The 27900-nt window shown below is 38.6% G+C and overlaps 1 protein-coding gene across 4 annotated transcripts in view; it reads right to left on the bottom strand.

Moving 5' to 3' along the window:
• CD109 (CD109 molecule) overlaps positions 1 to 27900 on the bottom strand; it is a 171005-nt gene that overhangs the window by 100294 nt on the left and 42811 nt on the right. For all 4 annotated transcript variants that reach the window (XR_012381956.1, XM_073905229.1, XM_073905227.1 and 1 more), the window contains exons 6-14: positions 13713 to 13752; positions 10886 to 10970; positions 6878 to 6974; positions 6481 to 6622; positions 5619 to 5728; positions 2877 to 3101; positions 1924 to 2025; positions 1769 to 1831; positions 983 to 1159 (exon numbers count right to left, since the gene is read on the bottom strand). Coding sequence is in view for 3 of the 4 variants with exons in the window: in XM_073905229.1 (XP_073761330.1) it covers positions 983 to 1159; positions 1769 to 1831; positions 1924 to 2025; positions 2877 to 3101; positions 5619 to 5728; positions 6481 to 6622; positions 6878 to 6974; positions 10886 to 10970; positions 13713 to 13752 (1041 nt within the window). In the remaining variant the exon portion in view is untranslated. The remainder of the gene's footprint in view (positions 1 to 982; positions 1160 to 1768; positions 1832 to 1923; positions 2026 to 2876; positions 3102 to 5618; positions 5729 to 6480; positions 6623 to 6877; positions 6975 to 10885; positions 10971 to 13712; positions 13753 to 27900) is intronic.

Genomic DNA, 27900 nt, shown 5'->3' with positions numbered 1-27900 from the left:
TCTCAAAGATGTATGCCTCCTTATCTAAGCCTGACTCCTACTTTAAAATTCATCTTTGTCAATCCATGTTCTAAAAATAACAGAAGATAGCACTGTCTCTGAAAAAACTCTTTATAAAATGAAAAATAGAAGTTTGTATTCTATCTTGACAATCAGAATTAGTTAACCATCATCGACAAAATGCATAGATGACTACTGCAACTTCTCAAAATTTTAACAAATTAAGCAAACAGGAATGCTATCAAAGGAATGGCACCCTGCAAATCAATACTTTTAAACAATGATTATTTTGTTTAAAATGAACTGAGAAGGCAGCAACTTTCAGGGAGAACAATGGCTCATTTTATTATACGTGAGATGATTCAATTCCACCAGGCACTCTTGCAGCCAGCTTACTTTTCAAAGTTGGGGCTCAAGGGGGTTTCCTAAACAAGCTATATGCCTTAAGCTATACAAATCCCTGGTGCCTTTGAAGACCAACCTCCACACAGATCTCCACATGCCAGGTAGCCAAGCTTACTGTAAATCTGTCCGGGGTGAGTTTCCAGGCTGATGAAATGGATAAACCAAACCTGGGCTCTGCTTCCACATATCACTGCTGATGGCCTGCCTCCCTCCCACACCCTTCATTTCACTCTCACACCAAAATCAGCACCACACAAATTCTAGAATCGCCACTGGAATTCCATGCCAGAGCAATATTGACTCCATCATTTGAGAAATCCTGAAATAGCCTCATGGAATTAAGTTTAAGTCTTAAAGCCAAGAATCATAACTTACAAATAAGACCCACACTGCCCGGTAATTCCACACGTGAAAATACATATGTAGTAACAACATGAAGAGGTTTAACCATAGTTCTGGAAATGAATATAAATTTCTAACCAATTTCGTTTAGTGATACTTTTCTAAAGAAATACTAACATTTCTCAGACTTCACTAATGTGAAGTTTTCTTCTAACATCATTACCTTAAATCTTACCTTATTTTTAAAAACAAGCTGAACAGGAATCTTTAGAACATCATTTATAATTTCCCCATCATCTTCAATATAATACACAATAATACAGGCTTTTGGAGCCCAAGAATTTTCTGGTGTTAAAGAGAAGGTTGTTGAATTTTGCTTGCCTACAGCCACCAACTGTCCCCTGGATACTACCTGAAAAGAAGAGAAGAGTTTCATTTTATGCCAAAGCTAATAAGAATCTCAACTGCAGCTACAATCATAATAATGTCAACCATACACACAAATCGTTGACTTAAACCAACTTCAAAGCCTTTTTGAATGCAAGGAAACTTCCCTGACCAACACAGAAAGGATAAGCCAGGAAACAGAAAAGGATAAGATAAAGAAATACTGATTGAGACAATGGTACATTCACAGTCAAGAATCTATTTTTGAGCAGGAGGAATATAGAGCACCACTGGGGAGAGCCAGATGAGCAAAATTCAAGGCTCTGGGTAGCAAGTTTTATTTTTGTTTGTTTGTTTGTTTTTCTCATACTTTGTAATTTTCTACAATAAATTTAGATGGATTATCTCATAGAAATTTAAATTTTAAACAGATTGCAAGATTTAATTATCCATCTTAAGTTGGAAATGCAAATACAGGTGAAGGAAGAAAAAAGAAATTTTGATTGCAATATAAAAAGGGCAAGCTGAAGGATATAAGACTGAATTTTAAAAATTAGTGAGTATAGACATAAGGCAGATATCATTCTCGATGATCCTATAAGAGATAATAAATTTAAATTCTATAAGAGATTACCATATAGCTTAACTCCTTCAATCGCCTGTTGCCACTAACCACCAACTCAAAAGGTGATCCCACCTAGGGAAAAAAAAAAAAACCTATTTAATAAACACATATGAATGGCGAAAGAGTACAATTATACTGTAACTGTAAGTGATTGTAAGCATTACCTTTATATTTTCATCTCTTGTCTTTAGCTGGATGTATGTCTTACTGGGAGACTTAAACATACCATGAACTGCCATGCTACTCACACTATTGAGAAAAGAAGCCTATAACAGAAGAAAAGGGAGCTATAAATTTTCATCTTCAGTAACACCCTGAGAAAGAATACTGTATTTTGAACAATTCCTGAGAAGCAAATTCACTTCTACTTTTTTTCTTGCCCAAAAAAAAAAAAAAAAAAAAAGTTCCCCAGACATTGGATCTTCACTTTATAGCTTATATTATAAAGAAAGTGACAGCTTTAAAACACAGAAGAGGGTCTTCATCACCATAATCTAAGAGGAAAAAGCATACTCCTAACTTATTTCAGAAATTGAAGTACATTATCAAGAAACACTATGACAGGAGAGAACAAAATGAGAAGGGACTCCTTTCCCTCTCTCCACAACAAGAGTTCATTTACAAGCAAGAAATCAGACCAACCTATGTATCTACCAGTAGTCAGAGTAACACTCAAAGGACCAAACCTGTGGCAATGAAAAGAAAGATAGCAGGAATGGTTGGGGTGTCTCAGATAAGCCACTCTGAGAAAGAGCTCAGCAAAGGAGTATAGGTTTAAAAAAATATGTTCCTCTTTCATTTCAGCTCCTGCCAAAATATACTTTCAAGTGATTGAAAACCAACCTAGTCTGGGAATCTGAGGAGCTTCTTCATCATATCTTCAGAGCACTATATTTTACTGTGTTCTTCAAAATGAATCTACAAGGAAGCATTTGGTCCACCCTCAGCCACTGTTACAAAATTGCTTATAACACTTTCCTCCATTTTTTTAAATAGAAACATGTGTTTACTTCCTACTTCCTGTGCACTTTGACCTCTAATGGTTTGAGTGCCTACCATGAGATTACAATTTCAATGATCTTGTTGTAGTAACATAATGATGAGAAACAGATGGTACCTTCAACTGTAGCTCACTGGAATCATCCAGGATTGGGAATTCAATCTTAAAGACTCCATTTTGGGGGAGGGTATAATTTATGATCTGGACAGCTTCCGTTTCCTGGTTTCTACTGTCCCATCTGCTCCAGTACTCAGAAGAATTTTTCTGTGTCACTGTTATAACCACATTATTTCTTCTTTCTTCAAAAGTCAGTCGATTGCCATCAGCACGGGCTACCTTTACCTAATTGTCAAAACACAACATTTTAAAAACAGATTAACAAGAAAAGCAAAGGTTTTAAGTTCAGGTGAATCCAGTTCCCATCTGTGCTATTCCAATGAAACTGAACTCTCAAAAACTATTGGCAGCACCCTAACTTCCAGATGAAGTAATCTCTCTCTAGAAGGCTTCCAACACCACTGACCATTCCCTTCTTGACAGTTTGGCTTCTCTTGCCTTCCATGGCTCCACAAGAACCTTCTTTATTTCAGAGCCCTCTTTCTGCATCCTCACAGTGTCCTTTCAGGTTCCACCTTCCTCTCCCTAAACGTGGGAATTCGTCAAGGCTAAATTATCAGTTATCTGTGCTTCTCTTTTTCTCAAAGGTCTCAGCACTCCTACTGCTTTCCTCACCTTGCTCTGGAGCTCATACTCAACACCTCCAATTTCCACTTGCAGGAAATTTCTACTTAAATTTCCCTGTCAACTCAAATTCAGTGCATCTATAACTGAGCAACCATCTTGCCTCTCCTATTTTTGCTAACACCACAATTCTGCCAGACTTCACATTTCTGTTTCCCCTCCCTCTTCCCACCTCCCAAATCCAATATATACCAAGTCTTGTACTTCTCTCTTGTGTCCTCTCCACTTGCACATCCCTGATGACCCCCCGCCCCCGAGCTTCCTCGCCACCTCACACCTGCGCTGCAGCCATCCTCCTACACACAGCCCCATCCCATCTCCCTGGAATACCACTTTCGCCATACCCCTCCCACATTCATAAGGCTCCCAGGCTCTTCACTGCCTAGAGCATAAAGTTCAAAAACATGCATGTGTCATTTAGGATCCTTGACAATTCTCCACACGTTGCCTCCTGTTTTCTCTCTCACCACTCCCAGACACAAACTCCCTGCTACAATTGTACTGATCTAGGTGAATGCACCTGAACTTGCCAAGCAGGGCTCTTGCCTTGTCTCAGCTCATCTTGCTCCCCATCTCCCACCCCCACACCAAACATTCAAAATCCTACTGATCTTGGGCACCTGAGTGGCTCAGTTGGTTAAGCGTCCAACTCTTGGTTTTGGCTGAGGTCATGATCTCAGGGTCATGGGATCGAGCCCCAAGTCAGGCTCACACTCAGCATGGAGTCTGCTTGAGATTCTTTACCCTTCTTATTCCCTCCCCCTCTGCTCCGCCCCTGGCTCACACTCACACTCTCTCGTTCTCTCTCTCTCTCTAAAATAAATAAATGAATAAAATCTTTGAAAAAATAAAATAATATCCTACTGATCTTTTAATATATAGCTTAAATCTTCCCCTTCCATAAAGCATCCTTTAATGACCCTCATCCCTATCCCAAAGCCAACTCTTCCTCCCAGACTCTCATTTGGAAGTTACCATTTGCAGCCTCAAGGGTCTTTTTCTTACCTTTTCAAACTAAATCATATGATCATTGAAATCAGAAACTATCTAAAATTTCTCTTGATCCATTCAATAAGAAGTCATACCTCTTTCTTTAAACCAGAGGTCAGTGAACTATGGCAGGCAGGAAGGCCGAATCCAGTCTTTTTGTAAATAAAAGTTTTATTGGAACACAGCCACCCTGACTTGGTTACAAAGTAGTAAAGACTTCTTTCATGCTACAATGGCAGAGTTGGATAGATGTCACAAAGACCATATATCCCACAAAGCTAAAAATATTTACTATCTAGTCCTTTGTAGAAAAAGTTTGCCAACCCCTGCTTTAAATCACTACAGAAATGTATGCATGATATTGACCTTATCCTGCTTTAAGTCATACTTGTGTGTATGACTTGTCACCATCACAAAAACTGTGAATCCAGGGTAGGGACTGGGTTCTTCTTAGCTCTGTAAGCCCCACCCAGCACCCTGCCTTGCACATTGTCAAAATTCACTCATTAAGTGTTAACTCAAGAAAAAAAAAAGATTTGTTGATAATTTTTAATGCAACATCTTTGCTAGAACTAAAATTAGTCATTATTAAAATCAAACTGAAATTGAAATGTTTTGACTAACACCTAATTCTTTCAAGAAATTTATAAAAGCTTCAATGTAGCAATCCAAATCTAACTTAAATTCCTTATTAAATAAATTTTGAGGAAAATAACTTTTGTTGGAGACCACCCTTTTAAGAAAACTTAGACAAAGGTCATCTGGGAACAATTCTACATACTTCATATATCTAAAGGGGATAAGTAATCTATCTACTTTGGGCTTAATTTTTTTTTTTAAGATTTTATTTATTTGACAGAGAGAGAGACAGTGAGAGAGGGAACACCAGCAGGAGGAGTGGGAGAGGGGGAAGCAGGTCTCCCACCGAGTCGGAGCAGGGAGCCTGATGTGGGGCTCGATCCCAGGACCGAGGTCATGACCCGAGCCGAAGGCAGCGGCTTAACCAACTGAGCCACCCAGGCGCCCCTTAATTTTTTTTTTTTGAAAAGCCCTGAAAATATTATCTGCCATTCTGTTTCATTAAACTGAACTTGTTGCTTTAGATCATTAATAAACATGCCAACTTACAGTTGCTGTGAAGTTGAGAGATGGCTTCAAGACAGTAGCATAATCAAAAAATTCAATGATGTAATCATGTTGCTTGAAAAATACATTAGAACTTGCATTTCTTGAGATACCTGTTTTGGAAATTGCACCATTTAGAAACCAAATATTATACTTCACCAACAGCTTCTATTCACCAAGTTTCTCTATCTAAGCTACTTCCCCAAGGAGTTAATGGGGGCACAGAAGCCTCATTCCCACACTGGCTTGGTCATAAAGAGAACCATACAGTTCTCTTACAGCCTCCATGAACCCCTTCTAAGCACCATTACTGCTATGCCCATCCACAAGATGGACACTGCAGATTAAGGCCACTGACTGGATCCTTTTTTGCTCTTTTGAGGTTTGGTGAAAGCTGTGGATAGCAACAGAAAGATCCAAGCAATTAACCTTTATTTTATTATTGAAAAAGAAAACTGTCCATGAGCAGACAAGAGCTCAGAAGATGTTAAATGATCTAAAAAAAAAAAAAAAACAGAAGGTGGTTAGTCAGCTGAAAAGGTAGGACTTTCCATGTAGTTTCCAGGTTGAAAAGAAAGCAGAAATGTAGGAAATTACAAATACCTATTCCATGTGGTTGAAGCACAGACTGTGGTAGAAAAAGGTATGTCCCCCCAAAATTTAAAATTAAAATTAAAAGAAAGAAAAGAAGTTTCCCTTTCATAATGAAAACACTCTGCAACTGACACTAATTAACAGTCATGACAAATTCAGAATTAAGTAGCATCTTTAGAAAAGCTCCCAAACGAACGCGCTAGTTATAATAAGAAAGGAGAGAGAGGACCACCACATAAATAGCTTTACCTTCACTTCAAAGTCTACAAACCTGTAAGTGATTCTGTCACTGTGGCTAAAATTTCTACCGGCCCAGGGGAAGACAGATACATGTGTTCAGAAAGCCCTTCTGAAAAATCCATTACTTTTTTCATCTCTTCATCATTAAAAGAGAAGTTTGCAGATCCATTTATCTGTTTTGTTTAAAATAATTCAATTTTATTCTTCACTTTAGCAATTCAAATTTTAGAAATAAAATTCAAACTAAGTCACAAAAATATGATGGCTCTGGAGTATAAATGAGTAGATTCTCATTTGTCCAATTCTAGAAAACTCTTGATTTTTCTTACACTCAATTCTTTGTTAATTCAGTATGAAATCTTATTTCTAATAAAAGTATACTTACAGTGTTTCCCCATTAGAAGTTATAAGATCTCTGTAAAAGTTACCTTAAAATTTTTTGTAATATTTTTCTTCATGCCCCAAAAGGATAAAGGTAAAAATGTAAGTGTTACATCTCCTTTCACTGGCTTCCCATATGTGTACCTGAAAAATGATATATTTTTTTCCATTTTCAACTTGATATTATCAAAATAGCACATGAAAATATTACTTTCAAAAAAAAAGAAAATACTACTTTCTACTAAAATACTGAAATACTACTTTCAATAGCATACACTGGCAATCCAACCTAAAAGATTTATATTTTTAAAAATACTCTCACTGCAAACTTTTAAAACTAATCTCAGCTAGGAATATCATTAATAAATGATGATCCTTGAAATTAAGTCTCCAAAATGAGAAGACTTTTAATTACAATACTTCAAAACAGTTCCTAATACATATTTTACCTCTAACCATTTTAGACACTCCAGAGAAAATCATAATTGCAAGTGCAGTTTCCTGTCCAAAGATTTTTTTTTTAAGTTACAAAAATGTTTTATTCCTAGAAATCTAGACTGGCCCTTTAACAGCATGCCCAGGACACTTTGCAGCTTTTGAACATTTTTAAATGGTAGTTGAAATTGCAATCGCCAAGACCCACTGTTGCATGTTCCAGTATTAACCATAAGGGTTTATTAGACAATACACTGGGGCGCCAATTGTGCTCATGGCTATCAAAACTTGGATTTGTGCAGAAAAATGTAAAAAAAGAGTAATTTTTTTATCCATAGTACCAAAATTATCTTCTTGAGTCAAATCTCCTCTCTGCTGCTTTACATTCTATGTATTAATTTTATCCTCTCTCCTGATGGGAAAATCTCTTCATGTGAAAAAGAGAGGCAATCTTTGGTAAACCATTTTACTGCCAAAAAGCCTTTTTTAAATGTGTTTCCTGGGTTCCTTCCATTTCTATTGTGTAATAAATGCTCAGCCAAATATGGAAGTCAATTTTGCTTTGCACTCTGTAAATCTAACAGTAAACTCCTGTTTCCTGAATCCATTAGTTGAACACAGAAACAGCCGCTCATCTGGATCAACTCAATTCAAACGCCAATGATAAAATATAGTACATTCCAAATTAAGGAGAATAAAACAAATATATTTTCAAATGTATTGCCTTCCAAATGAAAATAGTAAAGTTAGTGGAAACCCTGGTCAGCAACTTCAGCACCAAATTCATTCATTCAAAAGAGAGTCCTCGAAACTCAACAGTTCTTGTATCTTGTTAAAGATTAAATAAATGCATAAGGATACCAGAACATTATATTTTAAAAGAGTTCTATCACATGATAGTACAGGGGGCTTGAAAATCCAGACATAATTTAATGTATTCTCAGACACAAATATTTTTTATTTTTGTCTAAATGTGAAACAGATTTAGCTTTCTTTGCCTCAAGCTGATTATAATAATTATGAAACAAGGATACTGACAATTATTGTCCTAAATAAATCTGGAAGCATGTGGAATAAACTAATGATTCAGAAAATAATAGTTTGACAAATTTTTTTTATTTTTCATTATGTTCAGTTAGCCAACATATGTACATCATAAGTTTTTGTTGTAGTGTTCAATGATTCATTAGTTATGAATAACATTTTAAAAAGCAAATCAAGCATATTCTAGGGTAGTACCGTTAACAAAACAAGGATTTTTTTAAATAGTCATAGCACAAAATGTTTACAAAATGATACCTAAAAAACTGAACCTGCCAGTATAATTCATGTTTCTCCCACCTTTTTTTTCCATGTCATTTCCAAGATACAAATGTCTCAATTCATCAAATATTTAAATAAACCTTAGCCTAAAGAATATTTGTTTAGATTTTACTGTCTGCAGAATATAGAGAAATAACTAGATGTGTGCTATGTTATTTTCTTTACAATCCTCTAGAACCCTCTGTGGTTAGTGGAAAAAGAGTCTATTATTTTAATGAGGTGGGAATAGCGAGCAGATGTTCAAGTCAAAGCCAATAAACAAATGCAGATTTTTATTCATCTCAGTTAAAGATTTCAAAACCCAAAAGAGACTGTTAACCTTCTTCTCTGGGAAATTTCCAGCAATGCTCTTCACCTTAACTATGCCTTGATGGGACAGATGGCTACTAGCAAAAGAAAAGCCCAAACCGTTTATTATCCACTCTTGGATCATCATCCTCATCAACATCTCTATCTTTTCTGGGACACAGTATTTATAGAATAGGTCTATGCCAACTTTTATATGCTGATAAAAGACTCTGCTGGTCAAAAGATTTCCTTAATCTGTTACAAAGATGTAAAGTATATCCTCAATGTGAATGTAAGCCAGCCCCCCACAATCATGTAAGCCAATTCCTTGCAATAACCTCTTATTATGTATCTCCTACTGACTCTACTTCTCCTGTGGAACCTTGACTGACACAGGTCCTGAGGAAAATGATGCAAGTACAATGTGGTGAATGCTAAAGAAATACCAGGGGCCATCACAATGGTCATGTTGTTCTCAGCCATTAGTACTTCAAAGAGGCTCAACAAATGAGAATCCAGATGAAACTATGAGGGTTCTTTTTTTTTTAATCTAACTGGCTTTATTAAACAATCCGTGAATGGGCAGCATCCCATCTAGCAAGTAAAGAGATGTTCCTATAAGAGTTCTTACTGGGCTAGCAGGGAGGAGGGTACCAGGGGATCCACAACCCCCCAAAGTTGTATATAAAACTTTCTGAAGAGTTACCAGAGTTTAAGAATCACTGTTTTAACTGACTGTAGTGAATCCCTGGCACAGCCCTGAAAACCAAAAACCAGAAGCAAAGAAGGTATCCATACTCAACCTAATCCAAGAGGACACTAATGGTTTGTGTGGATTTGCACTCACTGTTTTATAAACTCTAGTCAAAGAACTCAAAATAAAACCCAGACAGAATCCTTAGCCTTCAGCTCAGATCAAGGGCAGGATAATAATTATGTAAAATGCAGGCATTTATGTGTTTTCTAAACCATAAATCCATCCACAGTACCCAAATTCATATTGGAAGCCACCTCTTAGTTGAACACAGGCAGAAAACTAAGTTGGTATATAAACTGTAGACACATTTTTGCCTTTGTGTTGCAGGGGTTTTACATGTTTTTTTTATTTGTTTGTTTGTTTGTGGGGTTTTTTGCCAAATAAAATCTGAAGCAGGAGTCTTCACAATGTTTTGTCTGTGGGCTGCTTCCATCAGGAGACTCACTGCCCATCACTTGCTACTACCACAAATCCTCACCAAGAGAGGAATATGGCAATGAGAAAGCAGTGAGAGGGAGGCCAGTGTTTATCAGCTATTATAAATGAATGTTGAAACTAAATAAATTTCAGGAACCAAAGCACAGCTATTCACACATCCAAACTGAAAGCTACATAAGATCAGGCCTGGAATAACTCCAGCCTACACTTTTTTGAGAACTGGTAGTCTGGGACTCTGAGGATGCTTTTTGCCTCCGCAAAATGAAACGCTATGCTGGTCGAGCCAGTGGATCAAAATCATGAGAGCCATGATACATCTATCATACATGTGGGCTGGAATCTCTCTGTATATATCCACTGAAATGACAAGGAGGGCGAACTCCTTACTTGTTTGCTAACTGCAATAAAATAACCAAATTCTTCCCCCAAGATTTGACCTCCATTATGGACAGAAAAAAAATTAAGTTTGAAGAAGAGGTAAGTAGCCTCGATCCATGTCAGCTGAATGAGGGATAAAGATACAACTTTTTTTTTTTTAAATCTGGAACAATCTATAATGTAAAGCCCCTGAATAGTATCAGAAAGATACTCATCTGTGGGAAATATTTCAGGATTGGATCAGCTTGGAAGCAGGCAGGTGGATACAAAGACCTGTACAGACATGTTCCGTGCTTAATTATTTATTACAGATACTTGTTTCCTGCACATTGGGGTATTTTAATAAGCAGAACATGGTGCTAATATTCTGGAGTATATAATGAGCTCTTTGTCAGTTTTATAACAGTAGATAGCCATAAAAAAAAATGATACTTACTTTGCTACGACAGTACCATTTAAGCTCATAGAATTCAAAGAACAATATAATGGTGTCTGCAAAGTAACTTCAAATTTGGGCAATACTGGAAAAGAGAAGCAAGGGTAAATATCTTAAAGAATCTACTTTACTATCATTTTTAGCTTATCAAAATAAAGACTACATTGTTCTAAAGAAGTCGACAATTGGTACTATTTGAACTTAGAGTCCTTAGAATCCAAAGACACATTAACACACAGATGAAAAGCACTTCATTTCACCCAAAATGAGAAGCCCTTACGAGGCTGATGACTAGACAGTGACAGTGGGGACTCGTTACTATGGACACGTGTGTCAATGGAAGCTTCTCATCGGTCGAACCTGTATTGTATCCAGAACCCTGAGTTAAGGCATCTGAATGGTGGGAGACCAGGCATCATCCATTCATTAATGCTCTCTTACTGCTTGTTAAAATACTTCCATGTCACGTGGTAAACAGTTGCTTCTAGAGCAGCCCTTTCCCTAGGACTATTCTCCAGCATGGTTACTAAAAGCTAGGGCCCCAAGACTCTCCCTCTGCATGGTACCATATATGTAGTCATACAGAATCCTTATTCTTCAAGATAATCAAAGGTGAATCTGGTGACAGTCAAATGTAATGGACTACTATGAAGGGAAAGTTGTGTAGTAGGATTTCTGAGTTAATCACTAAGATATGGCTACAAAGTAATGATGCTTTTCTTGAGTGACAGTGATTCCTGAAGGCAATCCCAAAGTTAAAAACCCCTACTTTGGTCAGCTTTATATAATTAAGATGTGAAATACTTTATAAATATGAACACTATTTGATATAAAGCATACCACCAGAGTAAAAAAAAAAAATTGTATCCTTCTGGTCTATAGAAATTTTTTTTCTCAAACTTCACTAGCTAAAGAAATAGATCAGTCTCATTACAAAGCATCTCACCATTCAAGTAACACAAGAGAAGTATCAAAAAGGCCAATGGGTCAACAGTACAGATTAGATCTCCAGCTCCAAACCAGGCCAAGGACCCTTTGTATGTCAAGATAGCCCTAGACAAATCTAGGACTGGAGGGCCAAAAAAGCCACATGATCCACTCAGAGGTGAAATTTCCTTAGAACAAAGAATTCAAATGTACCCTCCTCAAACATCATAGGTTGGCAATCAATTCCCCACCTCCACCATATCCAATTCAACAACATGTAACCACCCAGCACCACCTCCATGTGAAATGAAAATAGCCTATAAAAACCTTGGCCACCTCTGATTTCTTCTTCTAGATCAGGGCTGTCCAAAAGAAATAAAATGTGAGCCACGTATAATTTTAAATTTCTAGTAGCCACATTTAAAAAGTAAAAAGAAGCATGTGAAATTAAATTTTGTAATACTTTATTTGATGCCATATACCTAAAATATTATCATTTCAACGTGTACTCAATATAAAAAATTACTACTAATGAGCTATTTTTCTTTCTTTTTTTAATTTTACTAAGTCTACGGAATCTGATCATTTACCCACTTAGAGCACATCTCCATTTGGATTAGCCACACTTCAAGCGCTCAATAGCTACATGCGGTAAGTGACCCCCAATTTGAACAACACAGTTCCAGATCAGGGGTCAGTAAATGATAACCAGCATGCGCTAAGAATAGTTTTAACATTTTTAATTCATTGGGGGGAAAAAATCAAAAGAAGAATATTTTATGACATTTGAAAATTATAGGAAACTTTCATTTCTGTGCCTATAAATAAAATTTCACTGGATCACAGCCACATTCACTTACATACTGTCGATAGCTGCTTCCTACCACAGTAGCAAAGCTGAGTAGTTAGGACAGAGACATATGGCCCACAGAGCCTAAAACATTACTATCTGACCATCTCTAGGAAAAAAATTTTGCTGATCCCTGTTCTAGTGGATCATGAGACGTAGAAGTGATGGTGCTGTATGAGATATGTGGACCCTGAGCCACTAAGATGTAAACAAACTACCTTCCAGAACTTCTGTTGCCTGAATGAGACACAGTGTCAAAAAGTGACACAAATCAAATGAAAAAGCTCATGCATAACCTCAAAACAGCCATCCAAATTAAAGCTAATAGTCAGATCCTATACTAATAGAGGAGACCCTATTCTTGGCTTTCCTTCCTCTCCATCCACCAACAAAATAGTCGGGCCCTGATGTTTCTATCTGTGTGTGTCTAACTGTTATATAAATGTGATGCCTGCAAGAAGAGGATTTGCCCGAGTCAAACAGACTGTCTTTACCAAAGCCAACCAAATGAAAAATATGGGAAATAACTGTTATGTTGAAAAACATTACAAAAATTAAAATATGTGGGCGCCTGGGTGGCTCAGTTGGTTAAGCGACTGCCTTCGGCTCAGGTCATGATCCTGGAGTCCCGGGATCGAGTCCCGCATCGGGCTCCCTGCTCGGCAGGGAGTCTGCTTCTCCCTCTGACCCTCCCCCCTCTCATGCTTTCTCTCTCTCTCTCATTCTCTCTCTCAAATTAATAAAATCTTTAAAAAAAAAAAAATTAAAATATGTTAACATCACAACAAAGTAGAAAAACAAGAAAATTATGCATAAGAGAGACCACATCATGGGACTCTAGGTGATCTGTTTCCTATATTTTTCTTTACAATGACCTTTTATATCTTTTACAAAGGAAAAAAATGTATTTAGGTAGGCCTGTACGAAACACCAGGAATGTACCTTCACTAGCATTTTTACTTTAAAGAACATATGTCTTGGAAATTTCTCTTATCTCTGTGGAAAGGAACAAATATTTTTTTCTTTCAAAATAAACTGAAGAACTCTTACCATATTCTGAAACCTGAAATGATTGATAATATGTCTGGTCCTATTAGGAGGAAGAAACAAAAGACAAGAAAACATATGAGTTCTTATTTAACTATTTTTGCTTGCTTACTTACCTACATAAAAAGATTTAGGGAATTATTTTTAATTGCATTTATAATGACTTAATGAGCAAAACAGTTAATTTTAACTTGTGGAAGTTTATTTTTAGTCATCTGCGACATGAAGCCTATGAGATTTCATGAGTTTTTCTTGTCAATTCACTAACATAAAAAGGTGACCTGTCTTTGTATTTCACCGCATATCATGTGAACAAACTGCTTAATTTGACTTCCATTATTTGTGAAATGAAAACTAGATTAGATAGTTCAGAAATTTATGAAGCAAAAATAAAACGTGTCAAACCATGACTTCAAATTTGTTTTGAATATCACTCTCAAAAAAAAACCAATGGAGAAAATGAAGTTATACATAATTCAAGTATTTATACATAATCAAAAATACAAAATCATCTTGGACCAGCATCTTCTACCTTCCATTTTCTTGTGCAAACCTTAAAACAATACAATACATTCTACCTTACTTTAACAAATATTGTTAATTATTTCTTTTTCCAAGATCAATAAGAAAATATGTGGCCTATAATTATATCAATTTTCTAATTCCCCATATTTCTGTCCACCCTAAATCCATAAATAACATATTAAATAGAACCTCTTTGAAATCGCCAAGTAGTTCCACTAATAAAATTCGTATTCTAAATCTGATTCCCTATGTTTATCAAAGCAAATACACAGATGCAACTACAAAATATTAGTTTTTTTAAAATCATCCTTTGTTAATCTAAATCAACTGTACAAGTTATTTTTTAACCCTAAAAGGACAGAATTCATTTCAAAGTATATAACAAATGTAACCACTTACATGCCAACAAAATAATTGTCTAAAACTTGACCTTGATGATGTCGTTTAAAGTAGATCCCAAAGAAATTGTGTTGATCAAAGTCTTAAGAATCTACACATTTGTGGCTTCTATCTTAAATTGTTTTCATGTCCTATATAGGAATGTTACGAATTACATGCTTTCAGTTCATTTATAAATTCTAATTTGTCATCCTCAAAAATCAAATCAAGAAGGTAATCGACCTGTATTCCTTATTTTACTTATAAACATCAGAATTCTAGTCATTAAATTAGTTTTTGCTTTATTCCTGAAGCCAGCACAGGTGATGCTATAGAATAAGTAATTTCATAACAAAGGTGATGTCTCCGTCAAGTTAAACTCATATTGCAAACACTCAGTGAGCACTACAGGCAAAACACCATATGAGGCTCTGTAAAGGTAAATTACAGTCTTCAGCATAGGAGGGTCAGTCAGGAGATGGAGACATAGTGAAGAGTAATAATGCATGACTGACAGTGTCCTGCAGTTTCATGCACTGTGCATGTAGATGTTGGGCTGAATTGGGCCTTTAGGCTGTAGTTTGCTGAAACCTGATCTAAAAAATAAAATGTATTTCCAAATTGTTCTATGTTAACTCCAGCTGAACTAAATTGACTAACCTTAACTAAAACCATGAAGAAGAAAGAAAAAGAAAAAAAAAACACACACACAGTGCTTTTGTAGGAAGCACAATTTCATTTGCTAAACAATTTTCCTTCAGTTCCACAGAAACAATCGGCCTCAAAATGAGTTTTCATGATTATTCTAGCTCATCAAATACAGTTTGTGCTCATTCACTCTGCCAGCAACTGAAGGGGAAGGCTGACCTGAAAGAGTAAATACTTGAGCAGCATGTCTTTTAAGCCAACATCTTTCCAGGTGCAAGAATACATGACTCATCAATATCTTCTGAGTTCTGCTTGTCCCAAGTGGTCACTCTTCCACGGGGAAAGCGCTCCCTTACAAAGCCTGCTCTTAGCACATACATTTCCTCTTCATTCGTGTGAGATGGAAGCCTGTCTCAATTAGACTTTCAAAACAAATTCTAAAGGAGAAATGGAAAAGACGAACCAGGAGGTATTCTCAGTAATCTCTGTAATTTCTTTATTTCCCTTATCCCTAAATCAATAGTTCATTGTGACGGTATATGTTACAAACATCAATCAAATGAAAGAGAAAAGAGAAAATACACTACTTTGACTAGTTCCTAAAAAATATGCTATGACTGGATACAAATTAAAGACATGTGAATTGCTAAAAACATCTATTCCAGTTACAGAATTTCTCTTCTCTAACCACGAAGCCATCCAACTCTTGAGAGAATTTCTATTTTTAATAAACTTGAAGGACTATGGCACACTACATGACCACTTAAAATATATATATTGTAAAATGCAGGTCAGCTTCTTTTAACTCTTGCTCCTGGAGTAAAAAGAAATGCCAGAAACAGAACTAAGGTGTTGGGTGGATTTTTCCTTACACATTTATGTTCATGCATGATCGTTTCAATTTCCCAGAAGTCTGCTTCAGCACTGATCTCCAGTGTCTGGATTTAATTTGTATTTAAAGATTAAGAAAGGCAGGGCGCCTGGGTGGCTCAGATGGTTAAGCATCTGCCTTCGGCTCAGGTCATGATCCTGGGGTCCTGGGATCGAGTCCTGCATCGGGCTCCCTGCTAGGCAGGGAGCCTGCTTCTCCCTCTGCCTCTGCCTCTCTATCTCTCTCTCTCTCTGGCTCTCATGAATAAATAAATAAAACATTTAAAATAAATAAATAAATAAATAAAGATTAAGAAAGGCACTGAACTTTTTAAATCCACACATAACAAATACGGAATTATTTCAGACTCAGTTTTGGCTCTGTCCCCCAACACAGTAGATGCCAACTACATTCACATTCCCAAGCCAGGTGTAAGTCTAGCACACAGGACTTACAAAGGAGGTTTCCAAAAACTAGCTTTGCAGCTCTTAATCAAAAAGGTCAAGATGGAAATAAACTAGAAAGGAATTTTAGGAGAAAGCTTTTGACGTGCTTTCACACATCAGTGACTTTAGGCAGGCACTTGACATGCCTGAACAATGTAAGAGCAAAATACTGGTATTGGCCAGGTGTCAGACAGCTAAGCTAAGACACAGTGCTGCATTGGGAGTGGTCTGTGCCTACTCAGTTGCAAGAAGCAAAGGAAGGATAAGCATTTTCCCTCAACTACATATGCAAGAGAGAGCTGGCATGAGGCTGTCTTCTATCCTGATCAAAAATAGCTTCCAGAAGGGGAGCACGTCTGGAGGGGGAAGCTGGAGTTAACTGTAGATGCCCAGGTGCTGAAGACAAAAGTTAAGAGTTGCCAGAGGAGGAGACATATTCAAAAGCATCAAAGACACTGAATGTGAATCCTCCCAGCAATGGTAGCGGTGCTCCAAAGAACCCACCAAAGAGTTTTAAGAAGGAAAGCTATTAGTTTTAAATGCCTGCCAAGCCCAGAGAGCTCTAATGCCAGATGACAACAGTATTACACTGAACCATATTTTTCTGCAATTTTTTATTTAAATTCTGGTTAGTTAACATACAGTGTAATCGTGGTCTCAGCAGAATTCAGTGATTCATCACTTACATACAACACCCAGTGCTCATCACAAGTGCCCTCTTTACTACGCGTCTCCCATCTAGCCCATCCCCCCACCACATCCCTCCAGCCCACCCTCAGTTTGTTCTCTGTCATTAAGACTCTCTCATGGTTTGTTTCCCTCTCTCTTCCCCCCTCTTCCCATATGTTCATCTGTTTTGTTTCTTAAATTCAACTGGTGTCTTTCTCCGACTGACGTACCTCGCTTAGCATAATACGCTCTAGCTCCATCCACATCGTTGCAAATCGTTAAGATTTCATTCTTTTTTTTTTTTTTTTGAAGATTTATTTATTTATTTATTTGACACAGAGAGAGAGATAGAGAGCACAAGCAAGGGGAGTGGCAGGCAGAGGGAGAGGGAGAAGCAGGCTCTCTGCTGAGCAGCCCGATGCGGGGCTCGATCCCAGGACCCTGGGATCATGACCTGAGCCGAAGGCAGCCGCTCAACCAACTGAGCCACCCAGGGGCCCCAAGATTTCATTCTTTTTGATGGCTGAGTAATACACACATACACATACATATATATGTATATAAATAACCACATCTTCTGTATCCATTCACTAGCAGATGGACATTTTGGGCTCTTTCCATAGTTTGCCTACTGTTGATAATGCTGCTCTAAACACTGGGGTGCATGTATCCTTTTGAATCTGTATTTTTGTATCTTTTGGGTAAATACCTCGTACTGCAATTGCTCGACCAGAAGGTAGTTCTACTTTTTTTTAAAGATTTTATTTACTTATATGACAGAGAGACAGCGAGAGAAGGAACACAAGCAGGGGGAGTGGGAGAGGGAGAAGCAGGCTTCCCGCGGAGCAGGGAGCCCGATGCAGGGCTTGATCTCAAGACCCTGGGATCATGACTCGAGCCAAAGGCAGACGCTTAACGACTGAGCCACCCAGGTGCCCCGAGGTAGTTCTGTTTTTAACTTTTTGAGGAAGCTCCATACAGTTCTCCAGAGTGGTTGCACCAGTGTGCATTCCCACCAACAATGTAAGAGGGTTCCCCTTTATCCACATCCTCACCAGCATCTGTTGTTTCCTATGTTGTTAATTTTAGTCATTCTGACTGGTGCGAGGTGGTATCTTATCGTGGCTTTGATTTGTTATTTCCCTGATGATGAGAGATAGTGAGCATCTTTTCATGTGTCTGTTGGCCATCTGGATGTCATCTTTGGAAAAACGTCTATTCATGTCTTCTGCCCATTTCTTGACTGGATTATTTGTTTTGGGGGTGTTGAGTTGGATAAATTCTTTATAGATTTTGGATACTAACCCTTTATCAGATATGTCATTTGCAAATATCTTCTCCCATTCTGTAGGCTCCTTATAGTTTTGTTGACTGTTTCCTTCTCTGTGAAGCTTTTTATCTTGATGAAGTCCCAAGAGTTCATTTTTGCTTTTGTTTCCCTTGCCTCTGGCGACGTGTCTAGTAAGAAGTTGCTATGGCCGAGGTCACAGAGGTTTCTGCTTGTATTCCCTTCTAGGATTTTGATGGTTTTCTGTCTCCCGTCTAGGTCTTTCATCCATTTTGAACTTATTTTTGTGTGTGGTGTAAGAAAGTGGTCCAGTTTCATTCATCAGCATGTAGCTGTCCAGTTTTCCCAACACCATTTGTTAAAGAGACTGTCCTTTTTCCACTGGATATTCTTTCCTGCTTTGCCTCAAACTAGTTGACCATATAGTGTGGGTCCATTTCCGGGTTTTCTATTCTGATCTATTTCATCTACGTGTCTGTTTTTGTACCAGCACCATACTGTCTTGATGACTACAGCTTTGTGATATAGCCTGAAGTCCAGAATTAGGATACCTCCAGCTTTGTTTTTCTTTTTCAGGATTGCTCTGGTTATTCGGGGTCTTTTGTGGTTCCATAAACATTTTATTTTATTTTTTTTTAAAGATTTTATTTATTTATTTGAGAGAGAGAGAGAATGAGAGATAGAAAGCACGAGAGGGAAGAGGGTCAGAGGGAGAAGCAGACTCCCTGCTGAGCAGGAAGCCCGATGTGGGACTCGATCCCGGGACTCCAGGATCATGACCTGAGCTGAAGGCAGTCGTTTAACCAACTGAGCCACCCAGGCGCCCTCCATAAACATTTTAGGACTGTTTGTTCCAGCTCTGCAAAAAACGCTGGTGGTATTTTGATAGGGATTGCATTAAATGTGTAGATTGCTTTGGGTAGTATAGACATTTTAACAATGTTTGTTCTTCCAATCCATGAACATTGGAATGTCTTTCCATGTCTTTGTGTCCTCTTCAATTTCTTTCATAAGTGATGTTGAACCATATTAAATTGCCGTTTTGGTAGGACATATATTGGCAAATCGATATGACTTGTCCTTATACATCAAGTAAGGATTTTTTTACCCCTTGCCTCTCTTCCCTCCACCCCATTCAATCCTGGAGTTGTCGAACACAGCTTGGTGAGCCAGAGAGAGGCAGTCAGACCAGAAAAGACCCAACCTGGAAGAAGATAGCACTTGACTTTATTGGGCTGGACATATTAGCTATTGAACATAGACTCTTCTTTGTATGTAAATATAACCAAAAATGACAGAACATTTATTACCAAAAAATAACCAGGAAGATAGTGGGATTTGCCCTACATTTCAACCAAGTAATAGGGCAGAACTGGTCCCAAAGAATAGGACTAAATGGCAAAAGGATAATGCTGTGGTTTTCGTATTGCACCTTTCAGTTATACATGCTCAACCTCACAGTCCCACACAAATAACTGGGCACACCAAACTGGCCAACTGTTCATGTTAAGAAAGGCTGGGGATGCAGAGGATATTGACAATTCTGACTTTTCTCTTCCCACTAGAACCGTAATGGTTAGATTTCTCGACTCTTGCACAAATGTCTACCTTTCCATAATACGAATGAAATCATATGGTATTTTTGCTGCTGTCCCCACAACATACTATGTTAATTCTCTCCTTAGAAACTAAAGTTTTAAAGGAGCTGTCTATACTCTATTGCCCCTGCACCTGGACTCTACCTCTACCATGTCACTGGCCTGAAAGAGTGCTCAGTAAGCGGCTGCTTGCCTCTGCTAATTGCCCGTGGCCTCTCTCCCAGGCCTGGTTCTCCTGGAGTCCTCTGCAGCACCTAACACTGTGGCCACCCTCTCTGAATCCCTTCTCCTTTGCTCTGTGCCTGAACTCTCTTGGTTCTCTCATTCCAAACCTGGCTGTTCATTCTTTGTTGCTTTGGTTGGCTCCTCTGTTTAGCTGCTAAATGTATTGAGTTCCCTCTGATCAGCTTGCCCATCTCTCTCCCCTAAACCAAATTTCCAGCCCTGACTTCCCTTGTAATGGGTGATTCTCCCAGACACCACACGTGAAATCCCAGAGTCACCTTGTCAAAAGGTAAGCTGAAGCACATTAAAAATTTTAAAGAGCGTATGTGAACAAAAATTGATTGGCATTGGGCAGTCCTGAACTGCAAGGGGTCAGGCATGCTCCACCAACAGGAGCTCAGGGAGAAACTTTGATAGAGAAAAGGCAGAAACAAAGTAAGGAAATTATTGACTGGCTGTAATTTAAACCCTAGTTGGCTGTTTGTGACTGGTTATCCCTAGCATTTTGATTTTGTATCCTTGAGGGAGTTACTGACTTAGATTTTGGTTTGCTTAAGTAGTCCGCCACGGGAATAGAGCCACATCAGTCTAATAGCCTTCTTTCATTAATTTAACAGCTTTTACTCCTCTTTCTCCCTTTCACAATCACAATCCAATCAGTCCCTAAACCTGATGAATCTTCCTTTAAAGTGTCTCTTGAATTCACCCATTTCTCTTTAGGTTGTGCTGCTCCCCTAAAGCAACCCTCTATTACCTTCAGACTAGACTATTATAACCTAATACAGAAGGTAGGCTGTATTTGCGAAGCAATGATACTAACCCCTTGGCCATCTCCCTGACTTCAGTTCCTCTCCTTTTAATCACCCCATGTGCTATGATCTTCCTAAAATACTATTGCAATCATGTCATACTATAAAAATCAACAAGACAACAAGTATTGATGACATATTTTTTTTGTCCAGGGTTTTCTCGTAAGCGTGTCATTCTGTCTACTGAACAATGTTTTGGTGTTTTTACATTAAGCATGCATTACTTGTATAATCAGAGGAAAATAATAAAAGTGTAATTTTTATATCTTTTATAATGAGAGACTCATTCACATACAATTTTTGCTTTCTTTGTCCTCAGAAGTCTTACATGAAATTTATGACATTAACAACACTCAAAGAAAAATAAAGTTTTTAGAGCCCCCTCACTGTCCACAAAATGAAATCTAAAACATGAGCCTGATATCCAATATGTTCCACAGCTCGACCCACACACCTTTCCAACATTCTCTATGACTATTACTCCCTGAAGGACCTGCACTCCAGGCAAGTGCCTGCTCCCAACTCTACCGCTGTCACCTAGCTCCAAACCCCATTCCACCTCTACCCCCAAGGTCCGTATCTGAGCCCTACAGTGCCCTCCACTTCCATGTAGTTGAAGCATGGAATTTTAAAGGCATGAAGAGGCTTACAAGTCCTCTGCCCTGAGCCCCTTATTTTACAGCTGAGGAAACAGATCCAGAGCTGACACGATTTGTCCACAGCCCGTCGACTACAGCATAAGGCCCCACGTCATGTAACTCCCAACGTAATGCTCTTTGCACTGATTCCATGAAGACTTCCCTGACTGTAAGTTCCTTGAAAGTAGGGTCTGTGTCTTACCGTCTTTAGATGTTTACGACTGGTATTTCTTCCCACCTAACATGCAGTAGGAAAATTCCAAATTTTTAGTTTTATTCAGATGCCTACTAATTTCCCTATGCTTAACCTTAATACCTACAGAACAGTAATTGTGTAATATCCCATCTTTTTCCCTCTCTCATCTTTACCATAAAATTAGCAAAGAACTTAAAAATTATCAAGAAATCACAATGAAAATACCATCCGCAAGAGTGTCAGTGGATGTATATTGACCTACTTGGAGAAATGATAGATATCATTTGTTAACAAACAGAAATGTTTGTTAACGTTCACATTGTCCTTGCCTTTCCTGTTTAGAGTCTAAACATCTGTGGTCACAGGGCAGTTGCAACATATTTCTCTAGGGGTTTTCAGCCCAGACATCAGGATCAACTGTGGTAGATTCAATAAGCAAAGATGCCCAGTTCCCACTCCAGAGCTACTGAATCAGATTTAACAGAACGGCAGCCCAAACAGAACAAATGCATTCATTCACCCATCCTTCAACAGAGAAGTATCGCACCTAAGTGCACTTAGCATTGTGTTCAGTGATGGAGATATACTTCCCCAGGATGGGGCTTTTAATCTGGTGGAAAGAAGACATTAATCAAATAATCACACACATGAATATGTAATTATAGACAATGATAAAAGCTGTGAATTAAATTTATAGGGAAGTATGAATTCTGAAGATGAGGCTGGAAAAGTAGTCAAGAGCAGGGAGGGCCTTGTGAAGGCCATGGTGAAATATACGAATTTTATTCTGAGGGCAATGGAAAGGCTGTGGAGAGTTTTAAGCTGAGGAAGAACATGATCCAGTTTAATGTTTAGATTACTTTTGCTGCCATGTAGGGAACTGACTGCAAGGGGAAAACAGCAAATTTAGGGACATGCATTAAGAGACATTGCAGTCCCGCATCGGGCTCCCTGCTCAGCGGGGAGTCTGCTTCTCCCTCTGACCCTCCCCCCATCTCATGTGCTTTCTCTCTCATTCTCTCTGTCTCTCAAATAAATAAATAAAATCTTTAAAAAAAAAAAAGAGACATTGCAAATATCTAGGGAAAATAGGAGGGTGGCCTGGACAAAAAAGGTAGAGGTGGAGGGCGCCTGGGTGGCTCAGTTGGTTAAGCAACTGCCTTCGGCTCAGGTCATGATCCTGGAGTTCCAGGATCAAGCCCCGCATCGGGCTCCCTGCTCAGCAGGGAGTCTGCTTCTCCCTCTGACCCTCCCTCCTCTCATGTGCTCTCTCTCTCTCTCTCATTCTCTCTCTCAAATAAATAAATAAATAAAATCTTTAAAAAAAAAAAAGGTAGAGGTGGAAATAAAGAGAAGTAGAAGTAGATGGATTTGAAATATATTTAAGGATACAATCTATGGGAATCGGTGAAGGTCTGGGTGAGGGTGGTGAAAGAGCAGGAGATGTCAAGAAAATGCCAAGGTTATCCAGCTTGCACAACTGGGTGGATGGTAGAGTAATTCAATAAGCTAGAGAATGCTGGAGAATGCTGGAGACGCGGTGAGGGAAGATTATAAGAATGATAATCAGACATGAGGAGTTCAGGAAGCCTTTAAAACATCCAAGTAGAGATGTTAAGTAGGTAGGTGATTATAAAGGTCTAGAACACAGAGGTCTGGATTCTCTCAGACAAATTTGAAAGTGATTAATGTATAGAAGGAAAATACAACCATATCTATGGATGACGTGGTCTAGAGTGAGAAATGAAAGAAACATAAAGCCAAACCTTATGATATGCCCATATGTAAGAAAGAATAAATGACAAAACAAGATAAGGAGAAGAATCCAGACTAGCAAACCCATAGAAAGAAACCTAAGTGCCAAACTGGAATGAGTTGAGGAAGTGGGAGGCACAGAGATTAGACAATCTTTTTTTAAAGGATTGGCTAGAATGGGAAAGACAAAGAAAGTGAAGTTACTGGCAGAGAAACTAGGGTCAGAGAGTTTAGTGACCCTTCCCAATCTCTCTCTCTCCCAATTTCTCTCTCTCTCTCTTTCTCTCTCTCTCTCTCTCTCCCCTCCCCTTAATCATGTGAGAGATTTGAACAGACTAGATTTTGTGGAAAGATCCAGGAAAGAGGGAGAGAGAGAAAAAAATCCAGGTTGAAGATTCAGGAGAAAGAAGAGATCATTAATATTGTAAGATTTCTGAGAAAGTAGAAGGGAGAAGCCAGGAAAGAGGTTGAAGTTTTGGTCTTAGATACAAAGAATTAAATCTTTTCTGGAAAGAGGATGACCCTGAGATGGGCGCACACACAGGCAGACACGTAGATCTGGCAGAGGAATTTAAAAAAATCCTATCTGACAAATTCTGTTTTGCTTATGAAGGAGAAAGAAAGATTATCTACTGAGAGTTAGGAGGGAGGGGCCAGAATCTCCCCCATGAGACAGCATTTTCCTGAATCCCTTCTCTCATTAGAAAGAATGACAAATATTCTGGTACTCATAAAGACTGGAACTAAAGCAGAACTTAAGTTGTTCTATACCTGATAGTTGCTCATAGTAATAGGACTTGGGGAAAATGGATCTAACCAATAACCAAGACATAGACCATATAAGACTCCAGTTAAAGGATGGCGGACCAGTCACCCAATGCCACAAGCACATGCATACTCCTAAGATGTTTCTCCATTTGCAGGACAAATATTATGCTGTATTATACAACAGACAAACTGGTTTCCTTAGCCGAAAAGTGCTAACTAGAAGCACACTCTCTTTAAAGCAAGCAAACAAACAAACAAAAATCATCCGCTTAACCCTGTTTCTACAGAAAATTAAAAAAAAAAGTTTTTAAAGCTATGCCACATGACCCCCTTCTTGGGCACCTATCTCAAGCAAGAGGAAAAAGCAGAAGTGTAGCTATAACTTTGTATTGAATGGGAAAGTTACCCTTGAGGCAAAATAATTCCATTTCTTGCTCATTTCTCCTTTTCTCACTCCACCCAGGGACATGGTATTCATTGTAGTGACCCACCCTGGTACCAGGGCGGCCACTAGCAGAGTCCAGTGAGCTCTAATTTTCCAAAACTCCTTCTGTCATTGAAAACTAAGCATCTTATGGAACTATACACACACATCTTATCAATGTAAAGTTACTGTTTTTGATGTTGAACTATAAGATATAACAATTTGGTACACTGCGTACTGGCACAAAAACAGACACATAGATCAATAGCACAGAATAGAAAACCCAGAAATACACCCACAGCTAATCTTTGACAAAGCAGGAAAGAATATCCAATGGAAAAAAAGACAGTCTCTTCAACAAAAGGTGTTGGGAAAACTGGACAGCTACATGCAAAAGAATGAAACTCGACCACTTTCTTACACCATACACAAAAACAAATTCGAAATGGATTAAAGACCTAAATATGAGACCTAAAACCATAAAAACCCTAGAAGAGAACACAGGGAGGGGCACCTGGGTGACTCAGGTGGTTAAGTGTTGGACTTTTGATTTCGGCTCAGGTCATGATCTCAGGGTTGTGGGACCAAGGCCCACACAGGGCTCCCCACTCAGTGGGGAGTTGTTGCTTGAGATTCTCTCTCTCTCTCCCTCTCCCTCTGCCCCTCACCGCCACGTGCTCTCGCACTCTCTCTTTTTCTCTCAAACAAATAAATAAATAAATAAACCTTTAGAAGAGAACACTGGCAGTAACCTCTTTGACATCCATAGCAACTTCTTTCTAGATATGTTTCCTGAGGCAAGGGAAACAAAAGCAAAAATAAACTATTGGAACTACATCAAAATAAAAGTCTTCTGCACAGTGAAGGAAAAGAATCAACAAAACTAAAAGGCAACCTACTGAATGGGAGAAGAGATTTGCAAATGACATATCCAATAAAAGGTTAGTATCCAAAATATACAAAGAACTTACCAAACTCAACACTCAAAAAACAAGTAATCTGATTAAAAATGGGCAGAAGACATGAACAGACATTTCTCCCAAGAAGACATACAAATGGCCAACAGACACACGAAAAGATGTTCATCATCACTTACCATCAGGGAAATGCAAATTAAAATCACAATGAGATATCCCCTCACACCTGTCAGGATGGCTAAAATCAACAACACAAGAAACAACAGGTGTTGGCAAGGATGTGGAGAAAAACAAAAGCTCGTGTACTGTTGGTGGGAATGCAAACTGGTGCAGCCACTATAGAAGACAGTATGGAGGTTCCTCAAAAAGTTAAAAAATAGAACTACCCTATGATCTAGCAATCACACTACTGGGTATTTACCCAAAGGATACAAATATACTAATTCAAAGGAATACATGCACCTCAATGTTTATAGCAGTATTTTTACAACAGCCAAACTATGGAAGCAGCCTAAGTGTCCACCAACTGATGAATGGGTAAAGAGGATGTGGCAAATATATATATGGCATGTATACACACACACACACACACACACACACACACACACACACACACACACACAGTGGAATATTACTCAGCCATAAAAAAGGATGAAATCTTGCCTTTCACAACAACATGGATGGAGCTAGAGAGTATAATGTGAAAGCAAAATAAATTGGCCAGAGAAAGACAAATACCATATGATTTCACTCACATGTGGAATTTAAGAAACAAAAGAAACGAGCAAAGGGGAAGAAAGAGAGAGGCAAACCAAGAAACAGATTCCCCACAATAGAGAGCAAACTGATGGTTCGCAGAGGGGAGGTGGGTGGGGGGATGGGTGAGAGAGGTGATGGGGATTAAGGAGTGAACTTGTCATGATGGGCACAGGGTGATGTATGGAAGTGCTGACTCACCATATGGTACGTCTGAAACTAATATTACACTGTATGTTAACTAACTGAATTAAAATGAAAACTTAAAAAGAAAACAAGCCAATGTGTGAGGGAGTGATTGTATGGCACCCTCAAATCATGTCACAGAGATGAACACCTTCTCCATCAATGCATACAGCAAGCTCTGTTGACATCTAAACTCAACCAAAAAGGTGACCATCTTTAAATAGCACTTGCTGCACATATTAAATAATTTAATGTTCTACAGCTGAAAGTGTCAGGAGATCTAGCTCCTAGCCCTGATGCTACCAAAACACCATGTAAACCTAACCAGGTCACATCAACTTCTCTCCAGTTCCTCCTGCATAAAATGAAGAGGTGGATCTGGGTAACCGTGCTACGTGCTGACAGTCTCCTGAGAGCCTCCATTTCACTGATGCTAACGTCTGATCCCAGAGTTTCTGCCTGTTGCCAAAAAGAGGTACCTGAAGAGAGCAGTAGGTAAGACACACTTGAAAGGAAGAGCACTCCTAGGGCAGCTTTTGGCGGGGAAGAACAAGACAAGGAACTCCTCAAAAAAATTAGGTTGGAGTCCAGCAATTAAAATGCACCCCACTGGGCATTTTGGGTGGCTCAGTCAGTTAAGCGTCTGCCTTCGGCTCAGGTCACGATCCCAGGGTCCTGGGATCAAGCCCCACGTCGGGCTCCCTGCTCAGCAGGGAGTCTGCTTCTCCCTTTCCCTCTGCCTCTGCTCATGCTTGTGCACGCTCTCCCTTTCTCTCTCTCCCTTTCAAATAAATAAATAAAATCTTAAAAAAAAAAAGCAAAGGATAATAACCAATGGCAATAGCCTAGGAGAAACCATTCATTCACTCATTCTTTCCTCCCACAAGCATGAACGAGTTCCCGCAACAGGTCAGATACCCAATTAGACAGAATAAACATGAAAATTAATGAAACAGAACTCCTACCTTCAAGGAACTCACAGTCTAATAAATAAGGCAGTCATATTTTTAAAAACTACCCTGATCACAGTTTGGAAAGATGAAACAAATTCTGGAAATTGGTGGTGGTGATGGATGTAAATGTACTTGATGCCA

This window comes from Callorhinus ursinus, unplaced genomic scaffold (assembly GCF_003265705.2).
Source record: "Callorhinus ursinus isolate GAN/ISIS: 27379988/994484 unplaced genomic scaffold, GSC_fseal_2.0 scaffold22, whole genome shotgun sequence".
NCBI lineage: Eukaryota > Metazoa > Chordata > Mammalia > Carnivora > Otariidae > Callorhinus > Callorhinus ursinus.
This window is presented reverse-complemented; position numbering and strand designations above follow the sequence as displayed.